This window comes from Melitaea cinxia, chromosome 17, assembly GCF_905220565.1.
Source record: "Melitaea cinxia chromosome 17, ilMelCinx1.1, whole genome shotgun sequence".
Lineage (NCBI taxonomy): Eukaryota > Metazoa > Arthropoda > Insecta > Lepidoptera > Nymphalidae > Melitaea > Melitaea cinxia.
The window spans coordinates 8,473,157-8,500,349 of NC_059410.1; the positions used below are offsets into that span (position 1 = coordinate 8,473,157).

General features: G+C 31.1%; 1 protein-coding gene across 1 annotated transcript in view; it reads right to left on the reverse strand.

The window, feature by feature from the left end:
• Positions 1-22,882: 22,882 nt before the first annotated feature.
• LOC123661883 (proton-coupled folate transporter-like) overlaps positions 22,883-27,193 on the reverse strand; it is a 30,883-nt gene continuing 26,572 nt past the window's right edge. Inside the window, exon 5 of the mRNA XM_045596819.1 lies at positions 22,883-22,982. Within this exon, the coding sequence (XP_045452775.1) occupies positions 22,883-22,982 (100 nt within the window). The remainder of the gene's footprint in view (positions 22,983-27,193) is intronic.

Sequence of the window (27,193 nt, forward strand, 5' to 3'; positions counted from 1 at the left end):
ACGCCTGCAACACCAGAAGCATCGCAAGCGCGTTGCCGACTAAATCCCCAATCCCCCCCAGGAGCTCTGGTCACCTTACTCACCAACAGGAACACAATACTGCTTGAAAACATTATTATTTAGCTGTGATCTTCTGTAAGGTCAAGGTACTACCCCAGTCGGGCTGCTCCATATTTTGAGCAGGAAATTCCTACTGTGCCCTACCTCAGTTAAATACATGTTCTGTAAAAGTTTTAAATGTTTCACAGACAGACTTAGGAGAAATAAACAGGCAACATTACTATGGCTAGAATTCTGTTTGCAAGAAATGGAAATATTGCTTTTGTTGTAATCGAGACTTAGTAACAAGAAATACTATTTTTTATTAATTTTTTAAAGTTATTTAAATACTTTTTCAAAAATAAAAAGCAGTCGCTATTAACTACAAAGCATAGGCCTTTTAATTGAATTTAATAAGTCACTCTTTTAATAATGTGAAGCTCATTTACTTGTTCGTGATAAGCAAGGCGTAGGAGTAATTAAAGTTGTTTTTATTACTACAAGGAATTTAAAATAAAAAATAAAAATATTTAACTGGTTATCAAAAACGTTTGTCAACTAAATTCGATAGTAAAATACATTTTGTTTTTTAAAATGATTCAGTATCACCGTTAGAAAACCTGGTTATGTCGTTTGTTTGTTATTTGTTTCAATTATGAGAATTTAATATCTGCGCTGTAACTACAACAATTAATCAATATTGAATTTACAAACTTTGTGTCAGAATGTTTATTGTTTTTAATTACTTTCTAGTATATGATTACGAGTAGATTGTAATTAATTAATTCGAGGGCCGAAGATACGGTACCATCAAATATGTCTGTTAGTAAGAGACCAGAGATAATAATGAAAATCTATGGATGGTAATTTAGTCATGTTATAGCTCATATTTTTCACAAATACTCTTTTTTCGTTATTGTTTTTTAAATAAATAAAATCGAATTGCCAAAATATGTATACAGACGTTTCGAATGACTGAAATAAATTAACTAATTATTTCTTATATTTACGTTATTGTTATTATAAAATAAATTTTTAAAAACGAATAATTGAATGTTAAATATACAACACATTTCGTCAAGTCAGTAGTTAAAAAATATAAACAACACTAATAATAAATAAACTAATAACACATTTACACCTATCATTCAAACACCTACCGATTATATTATAGTATAAAGCGCGATAGTTCAAAGACAATAGATGTTGCATTAGTTTAATTTGACATCATTGGCTCAATACCTATTTGTACGCTCTTGGCCTCAATTTCAGATCATTGAATGAAATAGCAGTATGTACTTACAAATATACCAGTACATTACAAGTATTGTACTTAAAGTTTTGCATATGAATTTGTAATAAAAGACAAAAGATACATACATACTGGAAACAACGATAGCGAAAATGGTTTTTGTTATTAAAAACTTTTGTATATTGTAATAGTAAAAAAAAAGATTTTTTTTTGTTTTATTTTCGGTAGCAATAGTGCCAGTTTTAATCACTAAGTTTGTAAAGGGTAAAATTATAGAGATAATGTAAAATCTTTGGAGCTTCTACACAGTACAGTGTTCAACTGTAAATTTGAATATCGAATTAGGTAACGTAGATATAGTTTCAGCGTGTTGTCTACACAAACTTTTAACGAGTCTGCTAACGTAACGACTAACTGTTTGTTACGTTGCCGTATGGTATATAAAGAAAAGGAAATAAAATTTTCTCGTACTTAACCTTTAGAGTTATTTGTATCAATTTTTAAATATGTAGGACAAGTCGATTAATACTTCATATTTTATCATTCGCTGTGGGCGGCGGAATAAGAATTTTTAATAGTTTTCACTAAAATAAATTTGTTAATGTATTAGTATATAGTTCTTTTATTATTTATTTCTCTTACATACTTCTCTTACAAACCTCTCAAGTCTTAAAAAGCGCTACGTTTAGTGGGAACTAATTAATGATCTTGCGAAATCACAGCTGGTTGTAGAGTCATGTGGGATTACATTTTCTAATTTTAGTCATAAATGATACAAACATCAAATAAAACGAAAAAAAAAAATAATAAATAATAATATATTTTAAGAGGATAAATAGAGCTTCTCATCTTAATAGGAAATGTTAAAAAATGTATAGCTATATTTGTAATTTTGTTGCTGTGTGGTTACGCCTAAGGGGCAACTAAGGGGTAACATAGTTCCACTACCATCTTGGAATTTGTAAAGCCGATCGATGGCGGGATAACCATCCAACCCAGCGTGGTGACTATGGGCAAAACACACGAGTTCGCGCAATTTTTGGCGTGAACTTGGGGAGGGCTATGTCCAGACTGTGATAGGCTGAAGTGATGTTTTAATCTTAAAATGTGTATCACAAATGAAGAAGCTTATATTCAACGTCGTCATAGACGAAATATTTGGATATTAAGAAACAAAAACATCATGACTATTGAGACATTTATTTTAGAGTAAAAATAGCAATTAAAATCAATTTTACTACTGTTAAATGTGAAAACGATATGTGCAAGTTCAATAACAAATATTTATCTAATATTTGTTATAAGGAGCTAAAGGACCTTTGCTACCTGGTATCTGCAAAAGCCCCTATAAGCTTAACTTCATATTTGGACATTGCTTCTACCTACGTTTGAAACATGCGCTGAGAAAATTTCGGCTTTTATAAAATAGCGAAGGTCTGGCTCTCGCAGACTCTTGGGCTAATATATTTTATCACTTGCTTCAAAACGTTGAGTCTTGCTGTTAATAATCGGTATAATTTTTCAGGTATTTGATAATATGTATATTTACGTTAAATGTTTAGATCTGTGCCCCACATTTGTTTGGTTTTTAAGCTCCTAAGTTAAAATTGACATTATTAATGCTTTTTTAACGTTACCAAAATTATTATTATATTTTATAAGTGTTTTGTTGCAATAAAATATAGTACTATTACTTCATACTAGACTTGGGTTGACACTTATTTGCGGTACGCGGGAGATTACATGTCTGAGTGAGCGACACAAGACATAGTGACACGAGACGGATGACTTCAGTAACGATGTCTTACTTTTGTAATATTATTTTATCGTGTTTTTTACCAATGGTTTCATTTAAACAAGACTGCCCGCGTTAATCACGGCTATAGTAGTTGAAATCGGTGAAATATCGGTAATCTCAAAATGATAATCGTGGTAAGGTAAGCCCTATTTAAATAAAAATATTAACAGTAGCCGCAAAGGTTTAAAAACTTGTACATTTTTTTTACTATTACTAGGTGTCAAATCATCGCTAATATTTTAAGACTGAATAAAAATTTAAGCGTGTTTTACATTTAATTAATTAAACGATTAAATGCTGATGAAATGCCTATAATATATATATATATATTTAAATAAAGGATACGGCGTTCCCAAAAATCACCCCAGACAGAGAACATGTATTTTTTATTTTTTATTTTACGTTAATGTATGTCCAGTGAAAATTGCTTTTATTTATCTGAAAGATGTGCGTGTTAGTTATCCAAAAGATTAACCCGACTAGAAAAAAGGTTAGGCTCAACCAGATCATGTATTTGGACCGGATCAGGATAGAATGAGGCATGCCAGATCCGGCAAGTTCTATCAGGACCAGGTCTGGTCCAGACAAGGATAGCCTGATTTAAAATATAATCAAGTATGGTAAGGCATATTGGATCAGGACCCGGTCCGATCCTGATCAGGATAGCCTCATGTAAAATATAATCAAGTATGGTAAGGCATACTGGATCAGGACCCCGTTCATGTCCAGATCAGGATAGCCTGAAAGAAATTACGCGAACTGAGCCTGAATCGCGCTATTAAAGTTTTTAAGCGCACTTAGTATATATACAGTTAGCAGGATAGTCTAGCAGGCAGTCCATTTCTACACAGTGGCAGTCGTAAGTAATAGGAAATAGTTAATTAGTAGTTAATTATTAAAAGTTAATAAATAAAATTTAATTAATAATAATAATTAATTAATAACATAAAAATAAATAAAAATAATTAATGTTTAAAGTAAAAACATATATAAATAATACATTGGAAAAAATAAACGGAAATAAATATCATAATAATTATGTTAAGTAACATATTTAATAATATCAATTCACTTTTTTTTTTGTTAAACAAATGTTTCAAGAATATACATTCGGGTTTTTTAAAAGGACCAGACCGAACCGGCTGATCAGGATGAGACGAGATTTCCTGATCTGGACCCGATCAAGAAATCTCATCTCATCCTGATCAGGTCCAGACCAATCATCTGCGTTACATGCCTTATCTAATCCTGATCAGGCATGCTTGGTCCGGTCCTTCTAAGGAAGACGAAAAAATTTCTACTCAGGAAGTGGCCTATTCACCACAAAAGGTAAATTGAAGAGTTACCCCAAATAGTATTTATCAACCTTGATTACATTTAGTTCTGCAGCGACATTATTGACAATCTGACACGTGACAAGCTAACACCTCAGCTCACGTGTTTTTGGTAAATTCTAAGCTTATGCGTTAATTATTCGTGCATGATATTAGCTGAATAGCCAGTATTATCGATTCCAAAAGGTTTTATAATATTTTTTTTTTTTTACATTTTAAGTTGTATTTTTAAGATCAAAAATTAGTATCAATCTTAGTGATTTAAATCATTAAGCATTTTACTATCTGTTATGATATCAATAGCATACGCGTTTTCGAAAATATCTAATAAAATTTATATATAAAATTAAAATTTAGACATAATAAATTTATATATAAAAATAAAATTTAGATATTTTCCTGAATACAAAAAATAAAATATTTGATTCAAAAGCTACAAATGTATAGTGTACGCACATCAACCATCGAAATTAATGCTTTAATTCGCCACATTCACGTCTGGCACATATCTTGTATTGAAAATGTCAATGTCAATTTCTCAAACATAAGGGTTCTTCAAGGAGTATATTGAATTTACGTATGTAATCAGATTTTTTTTATAAGAGACGACAAAACCAATGCGAATTGACGTTTGCGAAAATAAGTCGTGACAGCATAAATCGGTGTCTCGTACGAATATTTTTATTGATAACGAAATGTGTTTCAATAACTTTCAGATTTGTATGATAACTTTTCTAATTTATACTACATACAAATACGATAAAGCTGAAGAGTTTGTTTATTGGTTTGAACCTGTCAATATCTAGTGGTTACTGATTGAGTTGAAAAAAGAATTTTGCTTTTTGCGGCTATTTTTATTCAAGAATATTATGTAACTCTTAATATTACGCTATGACATGTAGAATGGGAGTAGTTATTAAAACTGCTAACCAATTTAGAAGTAATTATTGACTAAACTAACTGAACTGTATGTATTAGCTGTGTGGTTACAGCAATAAAGAAATAGTCAACTCCTATCTTCCCGTTGGTGTTGTAAGAGGCGATTAAGAGATAACACTTCCTCTACCACCTTGGAACTTAAAAAGCACCGATGGCGGGCTAACCGTCCAACTGATAGCTTTGAAATACACCGGCCGAAGACGGGCAGCATCGTCTTCGGTGCGACAAAGCCAGACCTGCAGTCGCCAACCCACCTGCCCAACGTGGTGACTATGGTCAACACTTGTAGGCCTATGTCCTTCAGTGGACTGCGATAGGCTGAAGTAACGGGTGTGATGAAATGTATGTGAAGTTCAGTTTTAATTTTACGAGATTTTCGTCTGAAGAGATTAGTGTATGTATATGTAAGTGCTAGTAGTATGATGCCACGTTTACGTCCTATCGATTGGAAGAAAACATGATACAAGAAAAAGTAACAATTTTAGTTTATTGACCAGAAATAAACTAGCTGTCATACAAATATATCTTATACATTCTTATATCTTATACTTTTACGGTAATTTAGTACAGAGAGATTTCACCTGTCACCCTTCTCTGTCGAAACGTCACTGAAACAATAGCAATAAATATTTTTTTACCACTGAACAGTCTCCTTCGTGTGTTATCCATCTCACGTGACATTGGCGAAATGATATGTATCAAACTAACACAGCTAAAAGTCATTAAACAAAGAACTCAACTGAAATATTTTTTTACCAGTTACCCAAAAAACAAACTAATTTTAAGAATTGTTCTGTATTCTTACCTTGTATAAGAAATTCCACATCTCTAAAATAATTTAAGGTGACATAACTATTAACATATTTATTAATATAAGAAAGACCCTATAGGCCAAATTAATTTATTCCGAGATACACAGGTTTAACCAATACGCGTTATTTCAGCTAAGGAAAAAATATTTTGGCCTACATATGTATATTTCAGCACATTTGTCTTTTGAGACATTTTTTTTAACAAATTAGCCCGAAGCCTGAAGGTGACGGGAGTATGGTGCTCCCAGCGCAGACTGAACACGCACGGACTACCTACTAAAACACAGTGGTGCTCTTATCGTCATAATGGGGGGCCACGCGATTGCTTACGCATGTAACTGTAATGTCCCGACATTTGGCTGAATTTTAATTTGAAATTGTATTTTAAATAATAAAGAAACAGATTAAAATGACTACAATTTTCGCCGAAATATATGATAACCCCACCCCAATTTCGATAATTCTTTTATTGTATTCATTATTGCCAGAACAAAATGTGCATAAAAAATCAATACATTCTCGACAAGAAAAAAAATACGGTAGTAACGAAGTTCGCCTGGTCAGCTAATAAGTCATAAAATATCATTTCAGTAACCTTTGTTTCACATGCAAAGAAATTACATCTCGAACTTAATGTCAATGTATCCACAGTTTTTAAAAATATACACACAAATATAACACTTTTCATGCTACAATTAAATTTAGTAATATGATACCGGCTACGAGATTTCAATTATATGCTACTAAGAACGCTATGATGATGCTTGCTAGTTCATAATACAGTGCATATTAGCTTGTATGAATATTGTGTGTAATTTATTTAGCTGCTGTGTACAAGCTGATACGGTAACTAAATTGTTACTCGGATATTGCATCCACCGCAACGCTCTGAGACTGCGGATATAACAATACACACATACCTATAAGAAAAAAATATTTCGTGTGATAAAATACGGTTGAGTCTATATTTAAAGACTTAATTCAAATAATTTTATATTTTCATGCCAGCAAAAATGTTTTAAAACGCTAAATATAATTCATACAAAATAAGTAACGTTTTCTATTTAGTAAATTCTATGAAATAGTACCTAATTATAGCAAAAAAAAATTTTCACAGGATATGTAAATTTCTGACTTACAGTATTATTATATACTAGCTGCTGCCCGCGACGTCGTCTGCGTGAACGCTATACAGCACCAAAAATACCTACGATTATACCTTTTAAAATAACATTCATTCGTCCGTTTCTTCTTTACATTTCATATCTACAGAAAAATCTCATAGATGGCGCTGTTTTACAATTGTCTTGTCTACTTATATTCATTTAATTATGTTTATCGGCTCAGTTACTTATATTGCGTGATTTTTAAAGTGTGAAGCTAGCTTATATAGCATGATTATTAACATAATAACAACAACATTCAAATATGCGTCGTTAGATTACACATTGTTACAGAATGCGTTGAGGAAATAAAGGTTCACTGCTCGTTCCCGTTAGGTGATAGCATGATAATATGTAGCCTATATGTTGACCCGACTTCTTAATAATATTCGAGCTAAATTTGAAGTAAATCCATGCGGTACTTTTTGAGTTTATCCCGGACATACATACAGACAAACAGATAAACAGACAAACAGACAAAAATTCTAAAAACTATATTTTTGGCTTCGGTATCGATTGTAGATTACATCCCAAGTATTCTTTTTAAAAAATATTTAATGTACAGTTTTGACTTTCCTACCATTTTATTATATGTATAGATTTTATTTGCTTATTTTACAATTTCATATGATACAATCATGTGCTGAGAATGATATTTTTTATCTATTAAAAATACTCTTATAGTATAAAGGAGTTGAAAAATTTTTTAGCTAGGTATATACATATCTATATGAAATGACAACATTATAAAATATAATAAATAATAAAATTAGATATTTAAATCTTATCTTATACTTTTAAACGAGTAATTCTTCTATATGTGTATATATATAATCTGAATATCGGAAACGGCTGCAACGATTTTAATGAAATTTAGTATGCAGGGAATTTCGGGGGAGATAAATAAGTCTAGCTAGGATTTATTTTTAGGAAATGTCGTTTAATCCCAGTTTTTAGGCAATAAAAAAATATCGTTAGAATAGAAAGGTAAATTTCGCGACTGTTAGTAAAGTTGTACTAGCTCAGGTGGAAATTGGGCGTACATCATCGAAAATACCATGTTTCCAATCCTCGATCGATTATTACTTTTTTTTTCTAATTGCACTCGTTATTTTTTATTTAATAATGTATGTAAAATTAAAAAATATTATTCATATTTTATCATTATCATTTTTTAATTATTTTATTTTTATTTTTAATTTTTTATATTTATTTATATTTTTTATCATTGTCGGTAAAAAAAATATTATTCATACTTTATAAATAATGTTTTCCAAGAAACACGATTTACTACAAATACCGAGCTAAGCTCGGTCACCCAGGTACTTTTATATTTATGTAAACAAACGTTAATTGATTAGTAAATGTTCAAGGTTCAGCTATCAGCTATTTTATTCAATTCTGTGATTTTACGTAACGTAAATTTACAATTCAAATTTAATATTAAAAAAAAAAAAAATGTTGTATTATAAAAAATAAGTCCTAAGATTTAGAAGTGTTTAAATAAAAACCCACTTATTAGAGTACACTTTTAAACAGTGATGTAGAAATAATAAAAAGTTTAAACTGAGCAACTGGAACACTTATTAACGTTTTTTTATACAACATTTGACGCGTAATTGAAAATTTTCATTTTACATACCTACTGCGTTACGCCGTATACGTATAGCAGACTTTAATAGCTTTGAAATCGAATTAAAGCCTCCTGTTTGATCTCTTGGGAGTTTCTCGGATGAAATATGTTTCCTGTGAATTTAATAAGTTGAACTTAGATGTGATATATAACACTTTTTAAAGATTTACTGTAAAATGTAAATCGAAGTATGTTTTACTAAATCTACCTGTGCGAATAATTCACACTAAATAAGTATAATAATTATCACTACAAAATTACAAAAAAGTATTTATGCGTAAGTTGTATTAAAATTGAACAAGAAATTTACCGACCGTCACTTTGACGTTGTTTCAAAATCGAAGCCGTTAAATGGCAGCATCGCTGTATTGTGTCTCAATGTAATAATTAATTAATTTAAAAAAAAGCAATATTAATTTTTTTAGTTGTAAATGCCGGTAGAGCAAGTAATTGTCTATAAAATGATGCATAATTTATATGGAGTAATTGTGAAGTTTTTTTTATAAAAAGGGAGGTAAACATCTTAACTTCAGCGTATTAATATATATGTTTTGGCTACTATTTTCAAATCCCACTTGAATCGAAAAATAATAAAATGATACAGTAATATACCTTTATTACATTATTATTATATAATATTACTAGATGCGCCCCGCGGTTTCACCCACGCTAAGTAGAAAAAAGAGGTATTAAAATATTATATAGCCTATAACCCGCCTCGATAAATGGGCTATCTAAAACTGAATAAAATTTTCAAATCGGACCAGTTCCTGAGATTAGAGCGTTCAAACAAGCAAGCAAACAAACTTTAGATTTATAATATTAGTACAGATTATAATTATTATAACTGGCACAAGCGGCGCGATGCGGTTTCGACACGATACTGCGCGGTTGCTGCCTCGTAGTCGTAGGCGTATGTCATACGGTTTCATGTAGGTGAAAAACTATCTTGCAATATACCTACTATAATGCACTATTTAATCTTCTATTCAAACACAGATTAAATATTCTGTTATAAGCATGGACCGAACGAACCAAGACGCAGCATTTGAAGTTTATAATTTGGTATTTGAATGACAAGGTACCGTGAAACGACTCTTTTAAAAATTGTGAATATATCATTTTTGAATTATACAATTTAGATAAACTGTGGATGTGAAATTCAGAGCTACTTCTTTATCGTTAGCTGTGTGGTTACGGCAGTAAAGAATATAGCCACTCCCTCTCTTCCCATGGGTGTCGTAAGAGGTGACTAAGGGATAACACAGTTCCACTACCATCTTGGAACTTATAAAGCCGACCGATGGCAGGATAACCATCTAACTACTGGCTTTGAAATACACAGGCTGAAGATGGACAGCAACGTTTTCGGTGCGACAAAGCCAGCCCTACAGCACCAACCCGTCTGCCCAGCGTGGTGATTATGGGCAATACACATGAGTTCGCGCCATTTTTGGTGCAAACTTGTGGAGACCTAGGTCCAGTAGTGGATTGCGATAGACTGAAGTGATGATGATGATAATTATGATGACTCCATCGTTATATGTAAATTTGTGCTGAAATAGAACTTTTGCTAATGACTTTTAAAAAATGTATTACAATTTTTTTTACAAATTATTAGAAATGACTAAACTTATTTAAAACGGGATGTCGCGTGAACAACACATTCGTAGATTATGTCGAAATATCGAGCTCCGCAAAATAAAAATGAAAAACGTGGTAAATATCCCGTTTTCAATAATAAATTAGTAATGAAAATAACCATGTTAATTTAAAAATTATTAAAAACTCATAGCATTTTATTACATTAAACTGTATCAAATAATTTAAGTAAATGTAACATACATATTAAATGTGAAATATATTTATCCATTGTCTAAAATATTCTACTGATTGCAATAGGAACTAATATCCCAGTTAATACATGACATCAATTTACATAAATGTGACATCAAAATGATATAAAATTAGTGTTTTATGTCACATTGATATCACATTTACGTAACTTCATGTGTTCACTGGTATAGGCTTGAAAAATTTAAGTTCTTCGCTACAGACACTGATTAAATCTGAATTATCACTTTATTATACAATTGGTTAGAAAATTAACTTATAATGAAATTAATTATAGTGTCTCGGCTCTGAGTTTAAATACAACTAATAGAGCTATGTTGGTATTTTATTAATTACATTCTCAAACCGAATAGCTTCATTATTTAACTTTCCTTCTTCATTATCTGAGATTCTTGTTATAACTTTTCTTGGGCATAAGTCGTTAACGATAATCTATTCACTATAGAGCTAGTTACAATAAACACAATTTTTCAATTAATTAAATATAAATTATGTTCTGGAAGGTTGTGTACTACGGTTTTGTCGAAAAACACTTTTTATTCCTGAATGGCTATTTCTAGACGGAATTAAATAATGGATCGATTTTTCTATTGCAATGTGTATTTTGTACATCCATCAGTATTTTGAAGTCGTTTTAAATTTAGAAGTTTTAGTAGATATTTTATAATTACATAAAAATATAATAAAATTATTTAAATCCTAATAGCCATAGACCCAATCCATTTGCCACTCAAATTTATTTTATCATTTTGTTATAAAAAATGTAAAATTTGTTACTCATTTATTATTTTGACATAAGAATAGCACTTGTAAAAACAAAACGCCTGTGATAAAATACGGCACAACTTTTACTTTCACAATTAAAACAAAGAGATGTGTAGGCGTTTTGTATTCCTCGTTGTTTTTATTACATGGTTCACTAGTAAGTTGTTATCACTTTACCATCCAAATTAGATTTTCTTGATTTAATTTTAGCATACGTCAATTGAGTAATTAAAAAGTTTTTTGCTATTTACATTATTTTATTTATAAACAATTTATAAATTTAAAATTCTTATTGAAATGTTTTAAGATAACCAAAAAAATCTCAAGAAAAGCATCGAAGACTTTCAATTCCTACAATATTAATAAATATTTATAATCCTATTATTAAGTTACATTATTGTAATGCCCCATAAATTATTAATAGAACATTGCATCTACATATTATTATTTCCCTTGAGTTTATAATGTAACAATTATTACACTATTCAAAATTCTGGCGAACGCACTTATGATACCGTATTTGAAAGCAATTTTAGTGATTCAGATTTGAAACCATTTATTTGATGGAATAATATTCATTAGATATAGAGGGGAGGCCCCAAGGAATACGAAAATTACCTTGCAAAATTTACTGTGTGAAATTATAAGTTCACTTGTCACTAAATAATAAACGAGTTTTCTAGAATTCGCATTTATATAAAACGATAATTTTCTTTGTTTCCATAGACATATAACTTTTAACTATTTTTGTATTTAAATAGCTTTTAATTGGTTTAGTTACAAATAACGAGTGTGCTGTAACAACACGCCGGAAGTTAAACCTCTTTAGCTCCATCCAACTTATATCACCCTCTCATTTTCCATTCGCCTCGCCTTATCACACATTTCGTAACACTCGGGTCACGCATTCACCAGTCTACTCCCCAAGTCAAGCGTACTTTAATAAACTTACTCATCTCTAAATGGAAAACTTAGTTCCTCAGCTTACTTGTTCAAAAATATATCGAATGACCAACATCACTACAGAGTGGTCAGTAAATGTTATTTATTTCATTATATCTTGTGTTTCAGTACTCTGTCTACCGTCTTTCGGCAACAGAAAACCAAAAGTCAACGATATGTAACAAATGTAACAGTGTTCATTCTTCAAAAGTAGACATTTGCAGTTTATATAATATCTTGAAGCACAAAATTCTCCCCAAGATATCTTGAATAAAATAAATATAAACACCATTTTATATTTACTATAATATTATATGTATCCACAGAAATATTGACCATTTGAAAAGTAACCAAAATGGTCGTTTACATAAGAAGGACGGATGTAACGTCCTGTGCTGGGATTCACAAAGTCTTTCGTTCCTAAGACAAAGTATTTCTTTATTTACTGAAATAGAACAAAATATTTTACAAATTAATGCTGGTTATTATAACCTGTAATCTGTAAATCATGTAAATTTAGTAATAACGCCGTTTTATTGACTAAATCTCATAATTCAATACAGGATTATATATTCGATAACGGTGCGTGGGTAGTATAGGCTTTTGTATCTACACCTACGCTAAATGTATAATTTTGTAAATTGACAAAGTTTAAACAAAAAGTAATGTTTTATTTTAATATTCTTTTTTCTCAGAATATCTGCATTCCAAGTCCAAAGACAGTTATCACTTTTTCTATCAGGCCCAGAAATCTCGAAAATAATAAAATACTGATGATATTAAAATGAAGTGATGTGTAATAAACAATTTTTAATGCAAAAGATTTCAAAAATTTTTTTGGTTATTCTTCTTAAAACAAATTTTTTTTCTTAAATGCTTATTGTTATTACGAGGTCTATTTTTAAGTATTTAAAAATGTAGTCACGTATAATAAATGTGTGTAGCTTTTTATGTTTTCTATGTTTATGTTTAAATGTACGAGGATCGAAGGAAAGTTATATATCACATATAATATTGAACATGCAAATTAAATCGTCGGGTCTTCGTACGTCTGCAATAAACCAATATTTACATATCCTACATCGAAATTCGATAATAAAATATCGTTATGTACCCCCGAATTCTTCGACATTGCGAGGAAATCATATTTAAAGGGAATAATAACTATATTTCCATCAATATCCTGTGTACGGTAATGAGGTACATTATGAAGAATAAGTAATTAAACTTTACCATATTTTTTTATTTCCAACAACCGCTCTGGTTTAGTAGTGCGAGTAGTCGCCGAAAAACACCGACGACGGTTTTCGGGATCGATTCCCGTTTGGGATGGATATTAGCATTTGTACAAATATTTCTTTCAGGTTTGTATTACTGTCCCTCTATTCTTGTAGCTATTCTCATTCTGCCTAGAAGAGCACGTTAAGCTGTTGGTCCCGGTTGTTATCATAAATACCAGCGTTCGTTACTCATAGTAGGGAACATATCCACCAACCCGCAGTGGAACAGCGTGCTGGAGTAAGCTCCAATCCTTTTCCTACACGGAGAAAGCGGCATACGGCCACCACGGATGTTACAGTCTGAATGCTGCTCTATATTTTCATTTGTAGGTTATATACACATATCATTACGATAAATCTAAATTAATAAAAATAGTATTTGAGAATAAAAAGTAAATAACTTTTTGTTCGTAATTCTAATAGGTACGAGCCTGCAAGCGTTCTTGCACAATTACAGTTTTTTTGTTATTTTGTAATACTTACATTTATTTGTAATTATTTATAGGTACATCTTATTTTTTGATAGCTCATTTTACCACCAAAGGAAGCTTACCTTAACGATGTGATAGATCAATATAATATTTTTAAAATTATGACCTTTCTTTTTACTACGCCGTAGTAGGATACACCACTTATCCATATGAGACGTTACGTACAAGGACATTACGTTGTACAGTTTTCATTAAAATAATTAGGTATTATTGGCGTCTATTCAAGCAATGTCTGGGAAAGATCACAACCCACCCCAGAAACATAAAAAACGCGTTGCCGACCCGATCCCCAATTCCCCCCAGGAGCTCTGGTCACTTAGTCACTACACACTTCACCATAAGAACACAACACTCCTTGAAAGCAATGTTATTTCGCTGTGATCTTAAGATCGTAAGGTCGAGGGACTTCCCCCGCTGGTCTTCTCCAGATTTGGAGCAGGTTATTTCCTGATGTGCATCAGTGAAAATAAATAAGTGATATAAATACTAAAATATTTGAATTTTAAATTTAACATTTTAGTTTGCGTGTTGTGAAGGACTATTTAACCTAAGACTTTAAAATTATTCTAATCGAACTATTCTAATTAAAACTTCTCGGACGCTCAAACAACAAAAAAAAACTAATTCCATCAAAAACACAATTGCGAAAAAAAATTCCCAGGCCACTTCGAATCAACGACTTTGTAAAGTCGTTAAAAAGTCTATTAGCTAGTAAAGCTTTATAGAATTAAGTAAATTCGGTGACATAATGGTTACAAGAAAACCTCAATTCCAAACACACATAAAAAATACAGTCAAATTGATCCTCCATTTTTTCTCAAGTCGATTAAAAACCTTAAATTTCAAAAAACGATTACGATGCATGCCAAGATTTAATATGATATTCACGTAGAAATACTACAGTTCGTGTTTTTTAAATAATATTTTAAAATATATCTGTTTGAAGAAATGTTACTGTCACCATCAGTATGTAGGTTACACTTCACAACACAATGAAACATAAAAATATACACACGTGCTGCAGCTGGCAATGACAGCGGAGTATATTCATGCTCTAGTAATTTCGATTATCGTGAGGAGTTTAATGAAATTATATCGTCTATGATTTCTATTGATAAAACGAATTAAAAGAAATCTTAAACTAGTTTTAATGTCAGATAAGCAATTTATGTTATTCTTAGTAGTGAGAAATAGTAAAAGAGAAATTAACCGACATTAAGTTATTTTTGTTTAGTTATATATATATTTAGCTGTGTGATTACGGTCAGTGTGACCAGATTTCATTTAACGAATCTACTGCCTGTAGAGGTTAAAAACTACTAAATGCTACCAAAAGAGAACGAGAAAATACTAAAAATCTATTACATTTTTTTCGCTGTTGTGTTACAACGAAGAAGCATAATTGTTCTCTTGATTATAACGATAAAACAATAAAGAAAACACCATAAATTATATAAATCAATGTATGTTACTTAAAATTAAAATCTACAGAAATATAGGTATTTTTAAATTGTGATCGAGTTATGGTTCTTCTTTTTTATGTTGGGTAACATTGTCATAAAGTTGTTTTGAGTCCATTAATTTTATTTGAAAGCCCTATTTCTTAGCATCTTTAACCTATTTCACTTTTTATTGAAATTTTAATATTTAATATTTAATGGAATTACCATTTATGTACAGTTAAATTTAGGTAAAAACAATGTTACAAACTTCAAAACTCGTATAATTTAAGTTTCAGGTGCTAAAGTAGAGTAAATCGGAAGATTATACACTAAAATCAGTCTCAATATATCAGTATTTATTCACCAAAATCAGGAGTTCCACCGATAAATCGGTAACTTTTATATCACTGGCTCACGGCACAAATGGTTATGAAAAGAATAAAAATTAAAGATAAACCTTTTTTTTCCCAGAGGAAATCCCTAACAGATGCCTACAGCCCGGAGGAGCTGGAGGGTATGTCCGAGTCGCACGGACTAAAACCTCTGGGGTCTTCTTTCGAAACGCCTGGGCGGAATCACGGGGACGCAGTTGTACTTCCGCGAATTAAAGATAAACCTGCCTAATCAATGTTTTTCAATACATGTGGGACTCCCTCAATAGCTTTCCCTCTCGAATAACTAATATTAGAAAGAGATAGTTACAATCCATTCGATGAAAAGGAGAATACCCCGCATTTTTTCAAGTGGTTTGCCATATGAAGGAAAAAAAGTTACCAGAATAGTTGAAAAGCGTGAATTCTACCAAAATATACCAAATAATTTATACCTACTAGATAATGTTATCGGTACCTCGAAATCTACCAAAAAAGTAGAAATCTACTAAATCTGGTTACGCTGATTACGGAAAAAGAATATAGCCAACCCTTCTCTTCCCGTGAATGTCGTAAGAGGTGATTAAGGGATAGCCAGTTCTACTACCACCTTGAAACTTAAAAAACCAACCGATGGCGGGATAACTATCCTACTTCTGGCTTTGAAATACATAGGCCGAAGACGAGCAGCAGCGTCTTCGGTGCGACATAGTCAGCCCTGCGGTCACCAGCCCGCCTGCCCAGCGTGATGACTAATGGGCACCACACGATTTCATGCCATTCTTAGCGCGAGCTTGTGGAGGCCTCTGTCCAACAGTGGACTGCGATAGACTGAAGTGATTACATATTTATCATCTTGATATGTGATATCAATGATCCTTTTTTGGCTAAATTATTTTTTCTTTAAAAGTATTAACTTAAAATATTAATACGTAAATAATGACAAACAAAAACAGCACTAGACTACTAGAGCGTCTTGTTCACCAACAGTTAACATCATTTCTTTCCTTAAACAATCTTGTAAAGCCATTTCAATCCGGCTTCCGGAGGGGTCATAGCACGGTAACAGCACTTGTCAAAATCTCTGACGACATCAGACACGCAATGGACGATCGAAAACTTACGGTTCTGGCTTTGCTTCTGAAAATTCCTCCCCATTCTACCTCTGTCTACTCCAATTCATTTGCTGTTAATGCTGTCCGTCTGTGGAACTCTCTTCCGCTTTCAATAAAACAAGCTCCAACACAAGCTTGCTTCAAGCAACGCCTTAAAAAGCATTATATGTCGCTCATTAAGTCATAGCTCCTGGGGGGATTGGGGATTGGGTTGGCAACGCATTTGCGATGCTTCTGGTGTTGCAGGTGTCTATAAGCTACGGTAATCGCTTACCATCAGGTGAGCCGTACGCTTGTTTGCCGACCAAGTGACATAAAAAAAAAAAAAAAAATAACTGTCGCGATTTGTAGTTAACTTTATGTGTACATATTATATGTATATATTTATGTGTGTGTATGTGTATGTATGTATGTATGTGTGTATGTATGTATATGTGTGTGTATATATATATTATATAATATACACTAAATATTTACTTATTTATATGTTTTTTTTCTTTAATAATTATGTAAGTCTATCATATCGTAGTTTTTATCTATTAATTATTGATTTTTCCTCCTTAATTTGTGCACACTTCTAACCGCTGCTACTGTATCGTGTCCAGTACCCAATAGTTATCTGGAAGAAATCGCTATTTAGCGATAAGATCGCCTTTGTACATCTTGTATTGTACCTTTCTTTATATGTGTCTGTATTTTTCTTTATATGTGTCTGTAAATCATCCTCAAAATTTTACAAAGCAGTCAAAGTATGAAAGGAGTCACTGACAACATTGGCTCCACCTTAAAGCGAGCTTCTATAAAAAAATTTAAGCCGCCAAAAATGATAAGTAAATTTTTACCATCCGTCTAGTGTCATATACCCTTTAAGATGCAGGAGCATACAAGCTTAATTGTGACTGTTGTCTCTTTTATATAAGCCAAACCAAAAGATCGGTTAAAACTCGCGCTAAAGGACATGTAGCTGACCTAAAACACCATTGCTACACTACGTCCGCAATCTGAGAATATAGTCTAGACAAGGCTAGCCATTATGTTACATTTGATGACAGTTCCTCGTAAAAGAATACCAATTCCAACCAAGGATGGTCCGTGAGACTATTGAAATAAATAAATAAAAAATATCCAAATTGCAATAGAGATGATGATTGGCCATTACCACCTGAATTACATTATTAAAATAATTGAATCAAAAACCAAGCATAATATGCCACAGATTAAAGATCCATTTAGCACTTTCTGCGTAGAGAGCACTAATTAAAATATTGATGTAACATAGGGTTTCGAAAAACTTTTGAACGTTAACACGTTACGCCTAAACTGTTAACGTCTGACACCTCAGTCCTGTAATTTTCCTGTAAAGTATTCGAAAAGTCGGGCGTTTAAAAAACTTATAAACCGCGATAAAATCCGAAACAGTTGTTTTATTATAATGAGTGAAATTCATGCAATCGTTAGAAAACAGACTATAGTCATTTCTTTTTATTTTCTAGTGTTACATCGTTAGATTTTTGAGAATTTTATTTATTATATTACTACACAACTGATTAGTAATAATAACCTTTCAAAGAAAACATTATTTCTTTAACTAGGCTGTTACAGCGTCAAATTTGCAAAGTGGAGCAATTCATCAAACTCGTGCCGAAGTTTCCATCATCCATCAATGTAATGGCATGACTAGAATAATAAGTATAACCCCTTCGCAATTGAACATCCATACTATTACTGTTACAAGAAAATCACAGTAATATAGATACTGTTCATGCTTTCTGTCTGTCGTATGTTTATATTTCTCTAGATATAAAGAGCAATAGCAGATTTTACTAAAAGATACTAAAAACGAATGAGTTCCTATTCTATCGTATATTTTGTGTATTTTTGTGGTTTTTAACCGACTTAAAAAAGGGGGAGGTTACGCAATTCGACCTATACATATAATAAAATGGTAGGAAATTCAAAACTGTACATTGAATATTTTTTTAAAATAATACTTGGGGTGTGATCTACAATCGATACCGAAGCCAAAAGTATAGTTTTTAGAATTTTTGTCTGTTTGTCTGTATGTATGTCCGAGATAAACTCAAAAAGTACCGCATGGATTTACTTCAAATGTGGCACGAATAATTATTAAGAAGTCGGGTCAAAATATAGGCTACATATTATCATGTTATCACCTACCGGGAACGAGCAGTGAACCTTTATTTCCTCAACGCATTCTGTAACAATCTGTAATCTAACGACGCATATTTGAATGTTGTTGTTATTATGTTAATAACCATGCTATATAAGCTAGCTTCATACTTTAAAAATCACGCAATATAAGTAACTAAGCCGATAAACCTAATTAAATGAATATAAGTAGACAAGACATTTTAAAGCAGCGCCATCTATGAGATTTTTCTGTAGATATGAAATGTAAAGAAGAAACGGGTAAATGAATGTTATTTTAAAAGGTATTATAGGTTTTATAGGTAGGTATTTTTGGTGCTGTATAGCTTTCACGCAGACGTCGTCGCGGGCAGCAGCTAGTTCATACATATAATAAAATGCTAGGAAAGTCAAAACTACGCATTGAATATTTTTTAAAAGAATACTTGGGGCGTGATCTTCTATCGATACCGAAGCCACAAATATACTTTTTAGAATTTTTGTCATATATCAATATAAGTAATCAATATAAGTAACTTAGGCCGAAAAACATAATTAAATAGACATAAGTAGTATCAAGACAATTTAAAAAAAAAAGTATTTTATTCGTAACAAATAAAGGTACAGTTCACAGCATTAAAGCAGCGCTATCTATGAGATTTCAAAAACATCATCAATCCCTTTTTGGATATAAATAATTTAAATTTGATCATGTTGGCGAGGTTAATAGTTGTTTTTAATATGTAATAAGGAGTAATTTGGCTACTTTTAATTTACAAATTTATTTATTTTATAACTGTGAACTGAACAATAACTTTTTTGTTAAATTCCACGCGAACGAAGTCGCGGGCACAGCTAGTAATATATATTAGAACGATTTTGATTATCATAAATTTTTTCTAAAATCTGAACGTATGAAATAAGTAAAAAAATGTTATTGATTCGTTTACAATTCAACTTTTGTAGAATTTCAAACATTCAAAACATTAAACACTAACTTGACCACGTACTAGAAAACCCAAGAAGTGTTTATCAATAGTTATAGTCATTGATTCTAAAGAATAACACTCAATCGATTCTATTTGCTTGTGATAGTGGAACATTGAACTTACAGATGATAAATACACAATAAAACTTTAGATTAGTAAAATCTCGTTGGCTTTCGTAAGGGTTATAATAAAACTTACAAAAAGGTGCATTTGTGGCGGTGTCACTTCCAATAAAATATTCCGTTTTACTATGTAATATGATTACTCTATATATAATTGTTTGTAACTATTTGAAGACGTTTTTGCTTATTACATAACAGCCGATGGTGGGTTAAAATTTTAGATCTAGAAGAATTTTTGATACAGACATTTTGAATGCAGTTAGTTGAATTAGTAAAATATAAGCTTAATATGAAACATAACAAAATATTTAAACAGATGCTTAAATAATTATTTTACCATACAGTCTTTTGAAAATATGTTTAATAGAAGAAAAAAAAAACAATAATTTTCAACAATTTATTTCAAATACAAACTCTTTTACGATTTACATCATCATCGATAATTGTTATAAAATATTGAATTGATAACGATACTTTTTTGGTGTGTGAGTTAAACTAATACTAGTTACTAAATAGAGATCGTTCAATACTAACGAAATGTTTGCTCTTCTCCTGGGGATATGTGATAAAGTTTTAACTATTCACCCATGGAAAATAAATCACATGTATTTTTTGGTAACAAAGTAGGTATATTGATATTTCCAGAATATAATCGTAAAATAAAGATATAAGATTGTTGAATGTTGGAAAATTTAGCATCGTGATAAAAATATCCAGTCAGACATTAATGTGTTTATTGGTTGCTTGTTTGGCTTAGAAATAATTCGCATATTGATCTTCTTCCTCCTTCTATTATTCTGTGATTTTTGTCTGAACCCTCTTCTACCCTTATAGAGCTTTCCGTGAATAGTGAACGACCCCTTAAGATAAAAACTAAGGTAACGTGCGTAAAGTGAAATAAAATTCGTTAAATAAAAATGATAACTATCACAAAAATTAGTTTTAAACATGTTTAAAAAAATAACACATTTAACAGTCTTAACATATCTCTTGTAAAAGTAACACGTATCGAACGATACGTGCTCTTTATAAAATTATTGGTTAATGCTACTTATATGAAATAAAGATTCTAGAGTGTGCTTTCTACATTAGTTTGACATGATATGGTTTTATCTAATGTGTCATATACAGAATCTATCAGTGTCCAAGACACTTGAGGTGTCAGTTGATTGATGGCACTGGTACGATTAAACATTTCGATTAAAAATGCCAAAAGCACTCTCCAACTCTTATTCAGACTCTATTTAGGATCACGACCTTATGCCTTATTCAAACGGGATGGTTCATTAACATACATTTAACGTAGTCTCTGATAATATGTCTTTTCGTGTTTTTCTAGGTCTTGAAGATCTAGTTGTGCGCGACCAAAAAAGAATACTTATATTATAATTACGTAAGATTTTGCCAATCCAACGTGACTGTACCTAAGTCCGCATCCAATTTCGAAAAATATTTAAAATATGTAGATTACCTTTAATTTACTAACATTAAATAAAAATTAAAAAAACGAAACATGTATGATACGAAATATAAGCTTAAATTTTTTTTAACATATAAGATGCACGCTGTTTCGCATAAATAAATTATGACGTCACAAAATAGCACCGCTTATAGATCACCATATGAATTTGATATATTACGTATGGAAAGCCATGTTATTTTGATTTTGACCCAATTATCTTAAGTCTTATGTCGCTGTTGTTGTCACGACCACCTTATAATAACTTATAAGTAGGTAGGCACACCTTACTGTCTTAGTTACGTGAGGATTATGAAGTTTTAATCCACACTTGTTTTTGTTGCTAAGCAATTTTAATTAATAATCAATTATTTTTTCTTGGCAATAAGTAGTTTTTAATTAAATAACTGCAAACAAGATAATTTTTGAGCCTTTCTTGTCTGGCCTCGTTTCACACCAGATAAGAAAGTTACTAAAAAGAATATTATTATAAAATTTGGATTGAATTTCAATGAGAAGGAAAGTAATGTAATTAATACAATAAAATGTGTTAAATAAATTAATATTAACTGCGTTATATCTATTCTGTACTAATTTTTCAATTTGTTACTGAGCTACTTCTTGAATTCCGGTGCTCTATTAATTGGATTTAACCTCTTGCACCAGTGTCATTCATTGGCGGGTTAGTAATAAAATAACTAAGCAATAAATGTACAAAATCTTATGTGACAAACATTGTAATTAAATTTAATTTGTATTTTATTGTTTGTATATAAAACATATCTATAATTTGGATATAAAAAATCAACTCGAAGTTTTCGTCAAGATTTTTGCATATTTTTGATGAGAATTACGTAAAATTCAAAATCAAATAAAAAATGAATTATTATGCGAGTTGATGTCTTATAATTCTCGTGATTGAAATTATTAATTATTAAAAACGGGACACTTCGTTTGTTCTTGCATATTCTTCCTTTCTGCTGGGATCGGTAACCATGTCTCTGTTTCTCTTCCTCACTAAAGCATAAATATTTCTGTAAATAAGAAAATAGTTATTACAAAGTAAAAGATAAATGTTAATTATAGTATAACTTTATTTACAAATTTAGCTACACGTTATAATTATATTAAAAATTAATGACATAGTAAACGCTGTTAAGTATGCTATATGATTAGAAAGGCAATGTACTGGTATATACATTGTTTCTTTGTGTTCCTAAAATTTCTGATAAATTTGACAACATCGCCTTTCATAATCAACTATAACTATCTCATTCCCTATATACCACCTAAATGTGAATCTAATCGATGCTTTAACTTTAAAATGTGAAGGTATTCTATAAATATCAATTGAAAACAGAATAGTTTCGATTCTGTATAATATTACAGAGAATTAAAGATAAAATACAACGATGCTCATAGTTGTGAGTGACTGATATACCTATAGTATGTGTATGTATGTATGCAAGTTTGTATCTGTTTATGTATGTATATATTTGTATGGTATTATATATATGAATTATTGCTCAATTTTGCACACCTACAAACCTCTTACTCTTGTACGTCCTAAGGTTGGCTGGTAGAGAATGCTTTTAGCATTAAGCCCGCTTTTTGTAAAATTCTTTAATGTATTGTGCAATAACGTATTAATAAATAAATAAATAAATGATTCGCAACATTGTCGCATAAGAGATAAGGTAAATTTTATATATGTATATACTGAATACAAGAATGTTACTGTTGTGAGTGATAAAGTGACCGAAAACCCAAATTTTATTGAATTGTTATCTTCATATGCAGTGTGCAACTTTTCTTTACTTTAGCATTTTATAAAAATATTTGCATCTACATCTGTCTTAAACAGTTGCCTAAAATACTGAAACCACATGATGAGTAGACAAAATTTTATGAAATTCGGTATATTACTTATGTAATCACATGATGAGTAGACAAAATTTTATGAAATCCGGTATATTACTTATGTAACCATTTGACGACTAGAATTATTTACAATAAAAAAAAAATACGAACGTTTATTAATAGGAACATGTTAATAAGTAAGGAAATGTTTATATTAAATTTAATTCTTTATTTTGGAAACAAGTTTCACTTTAGCCTAATACAGTCCACTGCTGGACATAGGCCTCCAAAAGTTGGCGCCAAAAATGGCGTGAACTCTTTTGTTTTGCCCTTAGTCACCACGCTTTGCAGGCGGGTTGGTGACCGCAGGACTGGCTTTGTCGCACAGAAGACGCTGCTGCCCGTCTTCGGCCTGTGTATTTCAAAGCCAGCAGAGGGACTCTTATGACCCTCGCGGGAAGAGAGGGGGTGGCTATATTCTTACTGCTGTTCGTAAACAAGTTTAGTAAATTTTAATTTTATCACTTTGTAATAAATAGGCTCGTAACCGTGAATAATAATTAAATCGCTCTAAGTCGAATGAATTAATCAAAATACTCTAAAAATATTATAATTTGATAGTTTCTAAGTTTAAGCCCTATTTACAAATGATTTTCCTAGGTAAATAACCAACCGAAATAAAGAACACAAATGAATACTATTTTCCATTTCCGTACAGTCACAACAAGCTTCAATCTATTTTATGTTACGTATTATTTTAGCCTGCAAACGTTGTTTTGTTACTTTTCGTATGTTCGATCTCAATGGATTGTCTAAAGCTAAAGTTCGTAACTCAATATTTGCTTAGAAATCATTTCATATCGCAAACGTCGATGATTGAATATACCACTTGACATTTTTTTTAAGTGAAACTTCTTTAGACGTATGAGGGTAAATTTTTTACGGATGAAACGTCACGAAGATGTGCGACGTTGTGATATGCAGCGTTTTTTTTTAAACGGTTTTATTTAGCTCACCCCGTTTGTTTTATTTTTTATTATTCTTGGGTCAAATTTAGTAATTCAAATTTCACCCTCTTCCTGTCAACCGATTAATCTGAAATTTTGTATACACTTTGGATTTTGGTGACAATACAATTATGTTTATTCATTATCATTATAAATTCAAGATGGCCGCCGCTACAAAATGGCGGACAATTTATGTTTTATTAATCCCATCAATATGGGTATCAAATGAAAGGGCTCAACAAGCAGAATACAATATACTATAAAAAATTGAAATCCAAGATGGCGGCCGCTACAAAATGGCGGATAACGTAGGTTTTATCAATCCCATCAATATGGGTATCAAATGAAAGGGCTCAACAAGCAGAATACAATATACTATAAAAAATTTAAATCCAAGATGGCGGCCTCTACAAAATGGCGGATAACTTAGGTTTTATCAATCCCATCAACATGGGTATCAAATGAAAGGTCTCAACAAGTAGAATACAATTTACTATGCAAAATTGAAATCTAAGCTGGCCGCCGCTACCAAATGTCTGATAACAATTTTTTATCAATCCCACCAATATGGGTATCAAATAAAAGGGCTTGACAAGAAGAATACAGTGCACTATACAACCTCAATATTTAAGATGGGCCTTGCAATAATGAAGCACTAAATGAATTAAACAGAATGCGAAATAAAAACTAAAAACTAGAAAATAAAAATAGGTAAAAAACTTTTTAAGTTAAACGGTTTTATGTTAAACATACATTGCAATGTTTAAGATAAATGTACTAAAAACCAAAAAATAATAAAATAGATACAGTCGTGGGAATTATAAACATATGCATAGACTAGACTAAAATAAAACCGTGGGGCACGTCAATTGTCTACAAATTATCGACTTAATGTGCGATAGAAGAATCGTTTAATTTGTCGTTAAAATAGGCAGTTGGCCCGCAGACGGTGAGGAAATTACTTACTATTTTCTTGCTCATGGAAATTCCAATAGTTATACACTCCATGTAAATAAAAGAGATGTTTCAACTAGTTTATCGTTGGACATTCACACTGCTGGCTGGCGAGGAATCGTTTCACTGCTCGTAGTTTGTCTTTAATCGACAAAACATATGATAAAAGTACTACTCGCTCACCACTATGAAACCCTAAAACTCGCTTATAATCGAGCTTGCTAGCTTGTTTCCACATTCTAGCCCTACTTATCACACGTCCATCGTTGTCGGTTGAACAACTGCCTAATTGTAGTGTAACATTACAAAACAAACATTTTAATCAACGATTGTATATCTTCATGTGATATCAACGTAAATGTACCTATCTGTAAAGCATATAATATGTAAACAAGTGTATGTACATACAAATTTAAACACGAAGCTGAATACCTAATATAAATTAAGGACTTGCGCAAAATACGCATATCATTAAGAAACGCGAAGCCTAAAATTTTTATCACAAAGTTTAAAAAAATATATGAAAAATATGATGATAAAAATACGCATTTAAAAGTAATTTTTACGAAAGGTATTCAATATGGTATTTGGGACGTCACTTTCACTGTTTCCAAAATTTGCGTTGTATCCATTATACATGTTGTATTGATAAAAAAGAAACTAAAACCTGATCAAAAGTATTGGCTAACCTGTTTCTTTTAATATATAACACTTTCAATAATAGACATAATTAATAATTGCGGTACATTAAGTTTTTTTATTCTTGTTAATTATTTACTATAAAATGATAATATTTAGATAACGATTTTTTTACAATTTAAAACTCGTTAAATCCCGTTTCTTGGCAGATTAATACTATAAACTGACACGTATTAAGCACTCTCCACCTCGACTCCCCTGTACTACTCTCTAATGTTTTCTTGATAGACAGACAGGCTTTCTCATGCAAAGAGAACTTTTTAAATTAGACTGAGTGTTGGCAGAAATTATTACTTGTAAAATTAACACATTTAAACATAAAACGAGTCGTACACTTTTGTTTAATATAATTATATATTAATAGTTTCCAAATAGGATAATCCAGTGACTTTCATCTTTTAGAAATTCAACCAGTTCTTTTCGAAAATTCAGCAGATACAACAAATTTTACTAGATCAATTCAATCTAGATCCAGACAAAAAAGTGTGGTATGTAAATTAGTCGATCTGTTTTTGACTTTTTGGAACTCCAGCGTTAGGCATGAATTGTACCTATAGATTACGATTTTAAATTTTAAGGTAAATTTTTGCGTGTACATATTGCTTAAAAAAAGAATGAAATTGTACAACAATTCTTAAACTTGAATCGCTTCCAAAGCGCACTGCCAAAACAGTGTTACCTCCGTGTAATTGCTTTTGCGAAATCTTCAATATAACGTTAAATGA